Genomic DNA, 12,514 nt, shown 5'->3' with positions numbered 1-12,514 from the left:
CTAACGGCAGACACGACTAGTATATTAATAAATGCTATATTATTGTTATAGGAAATATACTTATAGAATATAGTTATAGTATATATCACTTAATAGTGAATAATGCTTTTTAACCCAGTCAGGACCTCATTCAGCCCCCTTTACATCAATCATTTCTCTTTATTATTCCTCAATGTTTCACATCTAAATAGTGTAACACACACACACACACACACACACACACACACACACACACACACACACACTATATATATATATATATATATATATATATATATATATATATATATATATATATATATATATATAGCTACTATTATTATTATTATTATTATTTATAATTGCTTAAGTACCTAAAGTGTATAAGGTCTTTAGAGACCCTAGGTATGTAATATTGTTGCTGTACTAATTTAATTTTTGCACTTCCATAAATCATATTTTTATGATTATTTTATATCTGTATAAGTTTACTATCTACTATATTAAACTAGTACTATATTAATTCAAATGATAATCAGTCTATTTTTCTGTGTTTCAGTGATTCGCAGTTATTTTTATTCTATTCTATTTTTATTTTATTTATTGTTTTAATTATTTTTTATTATTGTCTCTGTCTTGTTGCTGTATTGTATTGTTGTACACCGGAAGCTCCTGTCACCAAGACAAGTTCCTTGTATGTGTAAGCATACTTGGCAATAAAGCTGATTCTGATTCACTTCATTTGCATTTGACATTGCTATTTGATGAAGAAGCAACGTGGATGTAAACTACAACAAGTGTAACACTTAAACAGTTATGATTTGGCTATTGCCATTTGGGTGTACTGCTGAAATTATATAAGTTATGAGTCTATTTAGACTTAACAAGTGGCTGAAAAAATACGTATGTGTAGTTTATGTTTTATGTGTAGCTCAAGATGTGTTTGAAATTTCAGTGTGAAAGTAATGAATCCTGTTCTAGATTTGTCTTGATCTTTTTTATATATGAAAAATATATCAGAATATATTCTATTCTATTATTTTTTAATTGTCTTGAAAATGCGTTGACATTTTTACACTATCTGGGCATTTTGTAGATCTATTAGTGATAGATATACGTGTCGGGTCTCTAAAGACCTGAGTATGTAATAATGTTTGGTGAAACCCATGCACTTAATGTTTAATCATGGCCAAAAAAAAATAAAAAAATAAAAAAAAGAAGGAAAGCAAAAATAAGCTACGATTATTATTATTATTATTATTATTATTATTATTATTAGGCAATTGAATGATAGCATTTTTAAATATCGTTACAGTCAGGAGGAAAAAAACATTATTTTAATATAATAATGTAGTTTCTAATTTTTATCCACATATACACTTGTTGTGTCCCAGAATTAAATTACACTGTTTTCTCACAGGGGGCCACAAGAGGGTGCTAGGAGGTCCGTGAAAAACATATGAGTTTAAAAAAAAAAAAAAAAGGATTAAAATTGTAAATTACTTACAGTTTCTCTTTGAAACCATGATCATGATTATTTTATTCTATTGAAAGCCATAGTTTTGAACCATAAAAATAAAAAAAGAATCTGCATGTAATTTCATATATTATGAAGAAGAAAAAAATACTTATTTGGGAGAAATAAGTGTTTGTACTTCACTATTTTCTTTGAAACTGCTATAAAACAATATATATTGTGAAAAGTACTATAGAAATACATTTGAACTGAAAAGTTTCTCTTCATGTTGGTTATAGCATATTACATTATTATAATAGAAAGAAAATGTTAAATTACTAAAAAGATTTATTTTCGACATAAAGTTTGAATAAATACTTTTGCTGTAACTGAAAAGTTTCTCTTCATGTTGGTTATAGCATATTACATTATTATAATAGAAAGAAAATGTTAAATTACTAAAAAGATTTATTTTCGACATAAAGTTTGAATAAATACTTTTGCTGTAGCACAATGGCACTATAAATCCAGATTTTGCAAACATGTCCTTATAATATCATGTTTACTGTTTTTCTCACACGGGGGTCCCTCGCAAGGGCATAATCATAACTGATGGTCCTTGACATCAAAAAGTTTGAAAACCCTTGGTAAAACATGTTACCCTGGTCATTTAACGTTAGTCAAAATCGTGACTTTTATTTTGAATTTATGTTTGTAAGGGGAGATTTTTGAAAGGGAAACCAGTTTCCGATTCACAAAGCGTTTTATTGGGAACCTCCAGTCTGCGATGTTGGGTACGGTGGCGTGAGTAATAAAGGAATGTCCTGCGAAAGTGATTCGTTAACTAAACGAATGATTGGTAAATTCATCCTACTGCTTGTATTAGCCTCTCGTATATCCCGTTTGTCTTGACAGAAGGTCGTTTTGCCACAAGGTTTGCTTACATTTTAAATAATTAGCTTATTTAGCCGGCCGTGGCTAGTCCTGCATGGAGAGCGCGGCGTTGGTTAGCTTGAATTCAGTGATGTTTAACTGGGCTGGTGGCTTCTACAACGACTAGAACAGCATAAGTGCGCGGTAATGGTTGTTTTAGGGGTGCTAGTTTGTGAACACAACATAATAGACTGATTAATATCGGTTTGTGCCGTTTATAGTAGAAAATATACAATATATACAAAGCATGTGTTTGAAAACAGTGAGTTGCCTGTCTAGACAGCGTTTTTTATTTTATTTTTGTCTGAACAAAGTGTTTCACGAGCCTATGTTGCCTATAAATGCTGTCTAGGTAGGCAGCTCACTAGGTTGTGAAACACAACCAGGCACTGTAATTACAGTCTAATGATAATATTCCTTCCCCAGAAGGGGGTGGGTGTCATACAGTTTTTACTACGCGCGCACAATGTGGCCATCATCAGTCTGGGATGGTGTAACGTAGTTTGTATATTTGCATTGGACTGTACTTCCGTGTGTTGAGGGCTGTGGGAGGGTCTCATGGACTTTGGCAACCTGTTATCTTGGTTTACTCTGTGTGGGCTGAGGGGAGTAGGGCTTATGCAGAACAGGGCCTTACCCTTTGTTTTAACTGATCTTTTTTTCCACACACCTTGTGTGTTTATTCTAAGGATCAGCTCAGTTTTTCTCTTTGTAAACTTGTCTCTCAGCAGGTGAGTGCTGGGTGAAAAATAATGGCGCATGCTGGGGCAGTATTTGCAGCAATGGCTGGTGTGATGGCCATTCTACTTCATTCTTCCATACACAAGATCGAGGAAGGACATTTAGCAGTTTATTACAGGTGAGTTTGAGGAAGTTGCATTCAGGTACTTTGCACTGAGGTGTGAAATGTCCTCCAGTTTTGTGTTTTGTACGTTGATTCATTAGATGCCTATAATCTTACGCATTTGCTTAAGCTGGGTTGAATCTGAAATGTGTAACTTTTTAGATATTAAAAACTTTCTCCTATCCCAGCTTATGCAGAAAGCCATTCATAGTTAGATTTCCTCAAAAACTGTTTACTCTGTGTTTGACACTATAAAAATTGTTCTGTATGTTTTGAGCGGCCCACGCAGCAACATTGGCTCAACCAGTGGCATGAGTTTTGGGCCGGACTGTCTGTTTGATCAATAGCAGACGGGCAGCGTGGCCCAGACATTACACACTTCAGCTTTAAAGGCTCTAAAATATATTGAAAACTTAAATCATATCAGTCTTCTAGAAAACGCTGAATACCACTCGCTTTATCTCGGTAATCCCCCTATTATATCGGAAACATTTGATTAAGAAATAAATGATGTACCCACAAATAATATAGTGCAGCTTTTCCATAGTTCTTGAGATTAAAGGGATAGTACACCCAACAATGAAAATTCTCTCATGATTTTACTCACTTTTATGCCATCCCTAATATGCATGACTTTCTTTCTCCAGCAGAACACAGACAAATATTTTAGAAGAATTTCTCAGCTCTGTAGGTCCATACAATGCAAGTGAATGGTAATCTAAGTTTTAAGCTCCAAAAAGCACATAAAGGCAGCATAAAAGTAATCCATACTCCAGTGGTTTAATCCATATCTTCAGAAGGCATGGGTGAGAAACAGATCAATAATGAATAATAATCATTTTTTTCCTCTAAATCTCCACTTTGACCAGCCCTCCTATGGGCATTCATGTGAGGACCGAGTTCTCCTGTTTTTTTGGCAATTCACTTTCTTCGTGCATATTGCCACCTACTGGGCAGGGAGGAGAAAGAAAAAAAGGGAGGGTTTAAGGAAAAGAATATAAAAATAATATTTGCACAACAGCCCAAAAGGTGGCGATATGTACAAAGAATGCAAATCGGCAAAAAACAAAAAAGACCTCTTTTTAAAGTGCATAGGAGGGCTGGTCAAAGTGGTGTTTGATAGTAAAAAAATACTTAAATATTGATCTGTTTCTTATCCACACTTATTATATAGTTTCTGAAGACAATAGCCCCTTCCACACATACAGCCTTTTCCAGAAAATTTAATGCATTTTTCAGGTTAGAGGTCGTGTGTGCACACAACCTTTTTGAAAATACTGGTACATTTTGCTCTGGCAATTTCCCTTAATGAGAAGTTGTATCATTACATATAAATTTCCAAATGGATGGTATGTGTGAACAGCACATGTGGTACATTTATCAGTAAAGGCAACCCAACGATTTTCCTGTAATTTACGTGGTTGCATGTGTGAATGGGGCTATTGATTAAACCGCTGGATTAGTATGGATTAATTTTGTGCTGCCTTTGTGTTTTTTTGTTTTTTTTTGTTGTTGTTGTTGTTTTTTTTAGCTTCAAAGGTCTGGCCACCGTTCACATTAAATGGACCAACAGAGCTGAGATATTCTTCTAAAAATATTTGTTTGTGTTCTGCAGAAGAAAGTCATACACATCTGGGATGGCATGAGGGTGAGTAAATAATGAGAGAATTTTCATTTTTGGGTGAACTAATCCTTTCAACATACGAAACGTCTGTGTTCAGTTAATTTTTTAGTTTGAATTTAATTGCCATGTATTTTCAGGGGAGGGGCTTTGCTGACCAATCCTAATGGCCCAGGTTACCATATTATGCTGCCTTTCATCACTTCATACAGATCAGTGCAGGTACCAATGTCCTTTATTAAATCACAAGAGCCCTAATAACAAATGACTAATGGCTTTATTACAGCTGTTAATGATGATCATGGGTGGGATGGTTGTTGAAAATGTGGCTGTTCTCTTCTGCTGATTTAAACAAAAATTTTTTTTATCATGCTTCAAATTTACAGACAACTCTGCAAACGGATGAAATAAAAAATGTGCCTTGTGGAACCAGGTAAACATTTCTTTAGTTGGTATTCCATTATGTATGTTCTGTAAAACTACATAAAAATTGATAAATGATAACCATTGTTCTTATTTAAACATCAAGGGCTGACATTTAATTGATTAGCGCAAGCACATTTGCTTATGGTCAAGATAGCTTGTAGAAACACATTATGCTGTATTCTGTCTTCCACAGTGGGGGTGTCATGATCTATTTTGACAGAATTGAAGTGGTCAACATGCTGGTTCCATCAGCAGGTAAGGGCCTTAACCAAGCCTTGATTTTTTTGGGGGGGGGAAATGATTCATTCCATGTCTTCTGTGGTGCTCATGTCCGCACTTCCTTCTCAGTGGTGGACATAGTAAAGAACTTCACTGCAGATTATGACAAGACGCTAATCTTCAACAAAATTCACCATGAGTTAAACCAGTTCTGCAGTGTGCACACACTACAGGAAGTCTACATAGAGCTGTTCGGTAAGTCACCGATATGTCAAACAGGTTATTCTGCCAAGTATACTTTGAGCCACGAGTTGTTTACATGTGCACTGCAGTTTCTGCAGTGTAATTTGTTTTTCCTTTGGTGCATTCTCACTGCATGGAAAATTTGAAAGAGTCTTAGCGTTAGTGTTGTTTTTGTTTGACAGACATAATTGATGAGAACTTAAAGACTGCTTTGCAGAAAGACTTGAATGCCATGGCCCCTGGTCTCACTATTCAGGTAAGGTTTTTTTTATCCATGTCTTGGTGGTTTCAGTTTTGGCTTGAATAGGAATGACATGTTTCTGTGGTATTTTGCAGGCTGTGCGAGTCACCAAACCTAAAATTCCTGAGGCGATCAGAAGAAACTACGAGCTGATGTGAGTTGGTGTATTCACTGTATATTCTGCTTGGATGAGATTCAGTGTGACTGAGTTGTGTGCTCTTGACTCATTGAAGTGCTCACCTTTTCCCATAGTTTGTATATGTTTCACAGAGCCAAGTGCTCAGTATTGAGCACTGAGCACCTGTAAGTATTACCCTCATGTTGTTCCAAACCACACTTCCTTACTTTTGTGGAATACAAAAGAAGGGTTTGGAACAATAAGAGGGTGAGTAAATGATGACAGAATTTCATCTTTCCTTTTTTGTTTTGGTGAACTAACCCATTCTTTCCCAAACTTTTACAGTTTTCAAAATGATGCACTGACACTGAATTTACTTACCATCATGAGAAATTGTGATACTTGCCTTCAATGTGTCTATTTTTGAGAAATGTCTTCTTAAAAAAACAACGCACTTTTTCATCCTCTGCAGGGAAGCAGAGAAAACCAGACTACTCATCACCGCTCAGACGCAGAAAGTGGTGGAGAAAGAGGCTGAAACTGAGAGAAAGAAAGCTATCATAGGTGGAAGTCTAAACTCCCAGTCACTCTTAATGCTAATTATGTAAAGTGTCATGGATATAAGATTGGAGTGTCTGTGCTCATTAATCTTTTGCTCTTATTTCAGAGGCTCAGAAAATGGCTCAGGTGGCAGAGATCCACTTCCAACAAAAAGTAATGGAGAAGGAAACAGAGAAAAAGATTTCAGAAATAGAAGGTCAGATTTGCCTACAAAACATTTGCCATAGCATGTGCCACACACAGTGTTTTCTCATCATAGACATTTATCTGATATTTGCAGATGCTGCTTTCCTGGCAAGGGAGAGGGCAAGAGCAGATGCCGAATATTACACTGCTGCAAAGTTTGCTGAAGCCAACGGGGTAAAAAGCACTATGTCATAATGAGTTTTTATTTTTTTATTTGTGGTGTTCAGTGTATATTTTTAGTCCTTTGCTCATTCCAGTTCCTGTCATGTACCCCTATTTCAGTTTTTAGAAAATATTTTTACTTTCTTTCTTTTCCTATTAAAACTATGAACATTTTTTGTGTGGTTACTATGCCAACACTGAAACTGTGAAAAATGTCTTCAAAGTAACTTGCTTTTAGTGTGGATTTTGTAGTTACTGCAATTTTCACACTGTGTGTTTCTCTGAATCTGAGCATAGTTGAGCCAAACCCACCAGACACAGGACAGATTATAGTCTAAAAGCCGATTTATACTCTATACTTCCAATGCAGTGGTTTGCATTTGTAGTTCTGCGTCGTTCTGCAAGTGCACAGCGAAGTAAGGGTGGAAAAATGTATCTGCATCGCAGTGCATCAATCTATCAAATACATTTTGATGCATCGATTAAGAAGTTTAAGAATCGATTATCATTATATATTAATATTTAACGTGTCCGTCTCATATTACACAAACCTTCTCGCGCAGACACGGAGCAGAGCACGCGAGATTAAAGGGAAAGAAAGCACACTTTGAAATTTGTATGCACCCGAGTTCACCCTGTGAACCTACATAGGATAAAATGGATAGATGAATAGATAGGTAGATGGCTTTATACTGCAGAGTTCGGCTTTCTGTGTCATTATTCAAAACTTTTTGCATCCATTTGACCAACATAAGTTGTTGCGTTCTACCCCGATTACGATATATTCTGTTAATATTGCTTTTGTATCTCCATAAAATGTGTAATTTCTCCATAAAACAGTTTAACCACGAATAGAACTTGGCTTAAATAAATGTGACTGGTGGGCAGACATTGGCTGTGAACGAAAACACTCACTGAAGTGAACTAACCAGTTGATTACAGTCACCTGTGATTGGTCAATGACATGCGGCAGCCGCAAAAAGATCAAACATTTTTATCTTTTGCAGTGTGTGCCGCAAACAGTCCTGCATGACAGTGCTACTGAATTCTCGTAAACGGACTTGACAAGCAGAGGGGTCTCCGTTTAGCTGCCTGGCGCCTCTTTCCCTATCCCAAAATTAATAGGGAACTCACGGTTACCACATATTCTGTGTTACCGCCTTTTACATGCTACTTATAGATAGTTTTTCATTCTATGACCCTGCTCGATTAAAACCTGGATCGTATCTGCCTGCACATGACATTTCATCTGTAATTACTGGCTTCAGATTTCACGATGCATCATGATTGTAATCGTTAGGTAGAGAATCGTAATCGAATCGTTGTCAGAGCGAATTGTCACACCCCTACAGCCAAGTTATTTTATATTGAGAGAAAATGCCTTCATTTCTGAAGTAATTATACATTTCATAAATAAACAAAAGCAATGCAATATGTTGATTCTAAAGTATTTATTTATTTTTATTTTCTCCCCAATTTAGAATGCCCAATTCCCAATGCAGTTTTAAGTCCTCGTGGTCGCGTGGTGACTCGCCTCAATCCGGGTGTCAGAGGACGAATCTCAGTTGCCTCGGGGTCTGAGACCGTCAACCCGCGCATCTTATCACATGGCTTGTTGAGCGCATTACTGCGGAGACATAGCGCATGTGGAGGCTTCACGCTATTCTCCGCGGCATCCACGCACAACTCACCACGCACCCCACCGAGAGCGAACCACATTATAGCGACCACAAGGAGGTTACCCCATGTGACTCTACCCTCCCTAGCAACCGGGCCAATTTGGTTGCTTAGGAGACCTGGCTGGAGTCACTCAGCATGCCCTGGGATTCAAACTCGCGAACTCCAGGGGTTCAAAAGTATTTATTAAATTATTGTAGCATTTAAAATGAGTTCATCAAAGTATGATGAATATGTTGAGATTTAGGTACATTTTATTACATGTCTGCCATGCAGAGAGAAAATAAATCAGACATATACTATATGCTTGCTTTTGAGTTGCTTAAATAATAATAAATTAAGAATATTTTGGCATACTTTAGATGCTCCGTGTGGAGAAAAAAAATTGAATTTATTCAAATAAATGTATAAATACTCGCTTGACCAACACAAAATTGGTGTCATTTTAAAGCTTAAAAGCTTGACTTTACATTGCATATAGGCAATATAAACAACTTGGAACAGGTTCTTTTTAAATCACTGACAAATTAGAAGTGTTCCGATTTCATAACATATAAAATATTATTATTTACTGTAAACCATGCTTTTAAACATACGGCCAAAACATCATAGAGATCAAAAAGTTCTGTAGTACAATACAACAAATATTGTCACTCACATACCAAACATTCAGTATATCGATTAAAATCCCAGAGAGAATAAAACTTTACAGAGTTCATAAGTTGTAGCAGATGTGTCCTTTTGTCACGTTTTCACTTGTAACTTCACGAAACATAAAACAGCCGATGTTCAAATGCGAATCAAAATCGTGTCCAGATCGAAGTTCCTTGTCCAAATACAATGTGATATGATGTAAAGATCTTAAAATCATCTTGGAGAAAATGCTACGCTACCTCAGATATATATTTTTTGTCATCCTGGGGGAGGGTCTCTGGTTACAAAGCGGACCGATCACATTTGTTCTGGTCTGTGTCAACGCATTGTAACATTTTTGAAGAGGTGCACGGCAGGCTATGGCGTAATCTATGCGTAAACCACCATAGCTGTGCGTGGCCTACAGCGTAGGTTCAATGCAGAAGTATAAATCCACCTTAAAGAGACCCGATTTCGGTCATAACTCAAATTTGACAAAATGTGTATTTACTGCCTTTTGCCTGTGCACGGCAGTATAATTTAGAAAGTGATTGTAGGAGGCTGTAGCTGATGTGATTGTGGGGCTAAAGTTCACTATAGACACATGGAGGCACACTCATATGGTCTCTCAATATGGGCTATTTGCACAGGATGTGTTCACGACACGTCATTTACCAGATCACCTTTTCCCTCCTCAACAGCTAAAGCTCACACCGGAGTATCTGGAGCTGATGAAATATCAGGCTATTGCAGCAAACAGCAAGATATACTTTGGTCAGGACATCCCCAACATGTTTGTAGAAAACGGCGCCTCTCATCCATCCGTGGGCCAGGGTGCAGCAGACTCAATGGAGCAGCTGGAGTCCTTGAGTATAAAAGAGAGTCTTAAGAAAGCGTCCAAGTCCAAACCTTCAGAAGACCACTGAGGGGCCGAATGGCTGCCCTCCCACTCTCCCCCTGCCCTCTTTCTCCTCCTCCTCTCTCTTTGTGGGGCATGGATACTTTTCACTCTTGTACTACAGTAGGGTTGGGTGCTTGGCTAACTGTGTGTGTGAGTCAGTCAACTGAGAAATAGAGGCAGTGGTTTACCAGGAGTCATTTGTGGACTGAAAAAAATTTCTTATGGTGAAAGTTTTCTAGAACTGTCTCAACCTGTGCTACTAAATATTTCCAGATTGAATTATTGCGATCCAAATCTTTATCCCCTCTAATGTCCCTGATTCACATAAGCATACTTTCTTTTCTTTTTTTTCTTTGCTCTTGTCTTTTGCTTACCTTTTCCAAATCCATGCAAAATATTTGTTTGATGCAGGCTGTTGCATTCATGTAATGTATACGAACATTTAGAGGTTTACCTTAGTAGCCTAAGTTTGTCATCTCTTTTCTTTCATATGTTGTTAAAAGAGTTGCAGATGCAAGTCCTCATTTGCAAGGTCACTAAAGTCATAGGTAAAACTTCAATTAGTTCAGCCGCAGCTGCAGAGATCAGTGGCTTTTACATAAGTAAAAATGATCTTGTTTTAAAAATCACCTGCACTCATTGCAATTTCCCTTGATCGTTGCTTGATTTGTGATCAATAATCTTTCTAAATGAATATTTCTTTCTAACCCTAACCCACTCCTGGATTTTCCTGAGTGAATTTAGTTTAATATAATGTCAGAAATAGTGGGTTTGGTATAGTATTTTGTAGTGTTTTAGTTTGTGGGTGACCTGTGGACGTTGATTTGAATTGTTGATTCATAGGAGGTTTCATGCACTGAGAATGGGTAGGGGGGCTGTCAAAGTTTAATAGTATAGTTTGGTTTTCTTAAAGTTTTAGAACAAGAACTCAAGCATTTTAAAAGATATGAGATGGACGTTAGATCTGATGGAAAATACATGGTTTGCTCCTAAATGCATGTATGACTTTAGTTGAGCTTGATTGTTTTGTCGTTACTGGAAGGACTTTTATTTTAAAGGGAATTTAAAATAAGGGCTGCTGTTTTATTAGGCACTAAAAAAGAAATGCATCATTATGATGGGTGAATGGAAAATGATCACACATTTAAAAGTATTCTGACAACATATTGATGTCATTTGGTAGCTTTTTTTTTGTTTGTCCTGTAGCCTAAAGAGTTTTATTGTGTCACCACTAGGGGAGGCAAGTGATCTTCAGGAATCAAAAGACTGGACAACAAAGAGTTAAATGAGCCCTATGTACAAAGACATGGTTTGTATTGTTAAGCTTGCCACAAAAGGTGTCAACATCTGTGTAAGTTGCTTTTATATGCCAGTAATACAATGCATTAAATTAAACCATCCTAACAAGTTTTTGAATGGAGTGTGTCTCTTAGTGCTGTCTCTAAGGAAAGAGACCTCTAACTTGAATGACCTGCTTTTTTGGTACCCTACAATAAACCTTCAACAACCTAACAGTCAGCTCAATCAGTTGGACAATTGTGTGCTCTTTGTTTGGGAATGTGTACCAAAAGAGGAACAAAGAGACAACCATTCATTTAATACAGTATGTCTGAATTTTCAAACCATGACCACTGATTTCTGTGCCTCTCCCTTTTTTCTTCCACTGTTTTCTTTCAGGGTATAAGTTTAATTGTTTCAGAAGCTTAGAAGAAAATCTCAAAATCGAACACAGAACTTTCTGTTTGTATGATCCCTGTGATACTTATGGTTGATTAAATGAGAGAATAGAACTTGACTGCCTTGTAATAAACCCACTCTGTGACTGTCACTTTTTTATGTCAGCATAATTTAATCTCCTTATTTTAAAACATTTATATGCAAAATTTATAAAGTTTTAACAATGTTCATTTCTGTAAAATAAAACCTATTTTGATACCATGAAAATCATTTGTTGCTTCTAAAACTGTGTGTGTGTGTGTGTGTGCAAACTAATACAAAGTGAGCTTCTTTCCATATATGGTCCTGCTTATATTTTCTTTTGCAATGATGTGATCATAATCACTTTTCAAGTCTTGCACATCAAGGAAGATGACTGAACATCATGTACTAGGAAGTGTGTTGTCAGTTTTAGATTTTGTAATGATTTCAAGAAGTAAAATATGCAGTGTGCTTTTCTGAGAAAAACAGGGGCCAAAAGTTTGGAATAATGTTCTGATTTTGCTGTTTTGGAAGGAAATTGGTACTTTAATTCACCAAAGTGGCATTCAACTGATCACAAAGTATAGTGCGGACATTACTGATGTAAAAAACAGCA

At 36.5% G+C, this 12,514-nt stretch overlaps 1 protein-coding gene across 3 annotated transcripts; it reads left to right on the top strand.

Annotated features, from left to right (window-relative positions):
- The first annotated feature begins 2,157 nt into the window (after nucleotides 1–2,157).
- LOC127414112 (erlin-1-like) lies at nucleotides 2,158–11,610 on the top strand. Of its 3 annotated transcripts, none has more exons than XM_051651875.1 (12): nucleotides 2,158–2,294; nucleotides 3,100–3,227; nucleotides 4,974–5,055; nucleotides 5,220–5,266; nucleotides 5,453–5,514; nucleotides 5,608–5,733; nucleotides 5,904–5,977; nucleotides 6,058–6,116; nucleotides 6,553–6,644; nucleotides 6,748–6,837; nucleotides 6,922–7,001; nucleotides 10,001–11,610. In XM_051651875.1, exons 2-12 carry the CDS (start codon nucleotides 3,121–3,123, stop codon nucleotides 10,223–10,225), a joined length of 1,044 nt encoding a protein of 347 aa, XP_051507835.1. In that variant the 5' UTR covers nucleotides 2,158–2,294; nucleotides 3,100–3,120; the 3' UTR covers nucleotides 10,226–11,610. The 3 variants fall into 3 exon arrangements, with proteins under 3 accessions (XP_051507835.1, XP_051507834.1, XP_051507836.1); XM_051651874.1 differs by having other exon boundaries at nucleotides 2,159–2,294; nucleotides 3,097–3,227; XM_051651876.1 differs by having other exon boundaries at nucleotides 2,242–2,369; nucleotides 3,097–3,227.
- Nucleotides 11,611–12,514: the final 904 nt, after the last annotated feature.

The sequence above is a fragment of the Myxocyprinus asiaticus genome, chromosome 23, assembly GCF_019703515.2.
Source record: "Myxocyprinus asiaticus isolate MX2 ecotype Aquarium Trade chromosome 23, UBuf_Myxa_2, whole genome shotgun sequence".
NCBI classification, from domain to species: Eukaryota; Metazoa; Chordata; class Actinopteri; order Cypriniformes; family Catostomidae; genus Myxocyprinus; species Myxocyprinus asiaticus.
This window is presented reverse-complemented; position numbering and strand designations above follow the sequence as displayed.

Bases quoted from the DNA above. Each gene is read 5' to 3' on its own strand.
- LOC127414112 (XM_051651875.1), top strand. From the start codon at position 3,121: ATGGCGCATGCTGGGGCAGTATTTGCAGCAATGGCTGGTGTGATGGCC. The intron at 5,734-5,903 runs GTAAGTCACCGA...TTTGTTTGACAG, and splicing joins AGTCTACATAGAGCTGTTCG to ACATAATTGATGAGAACTTA. The intron at 6,838-6,921 runs GTCAGATTTGCC...TGATATTTGCAG, and splicing joins AAAGATTTCAGAAATAGAAG to ATGCTGCTTTCCTGGCAAGG.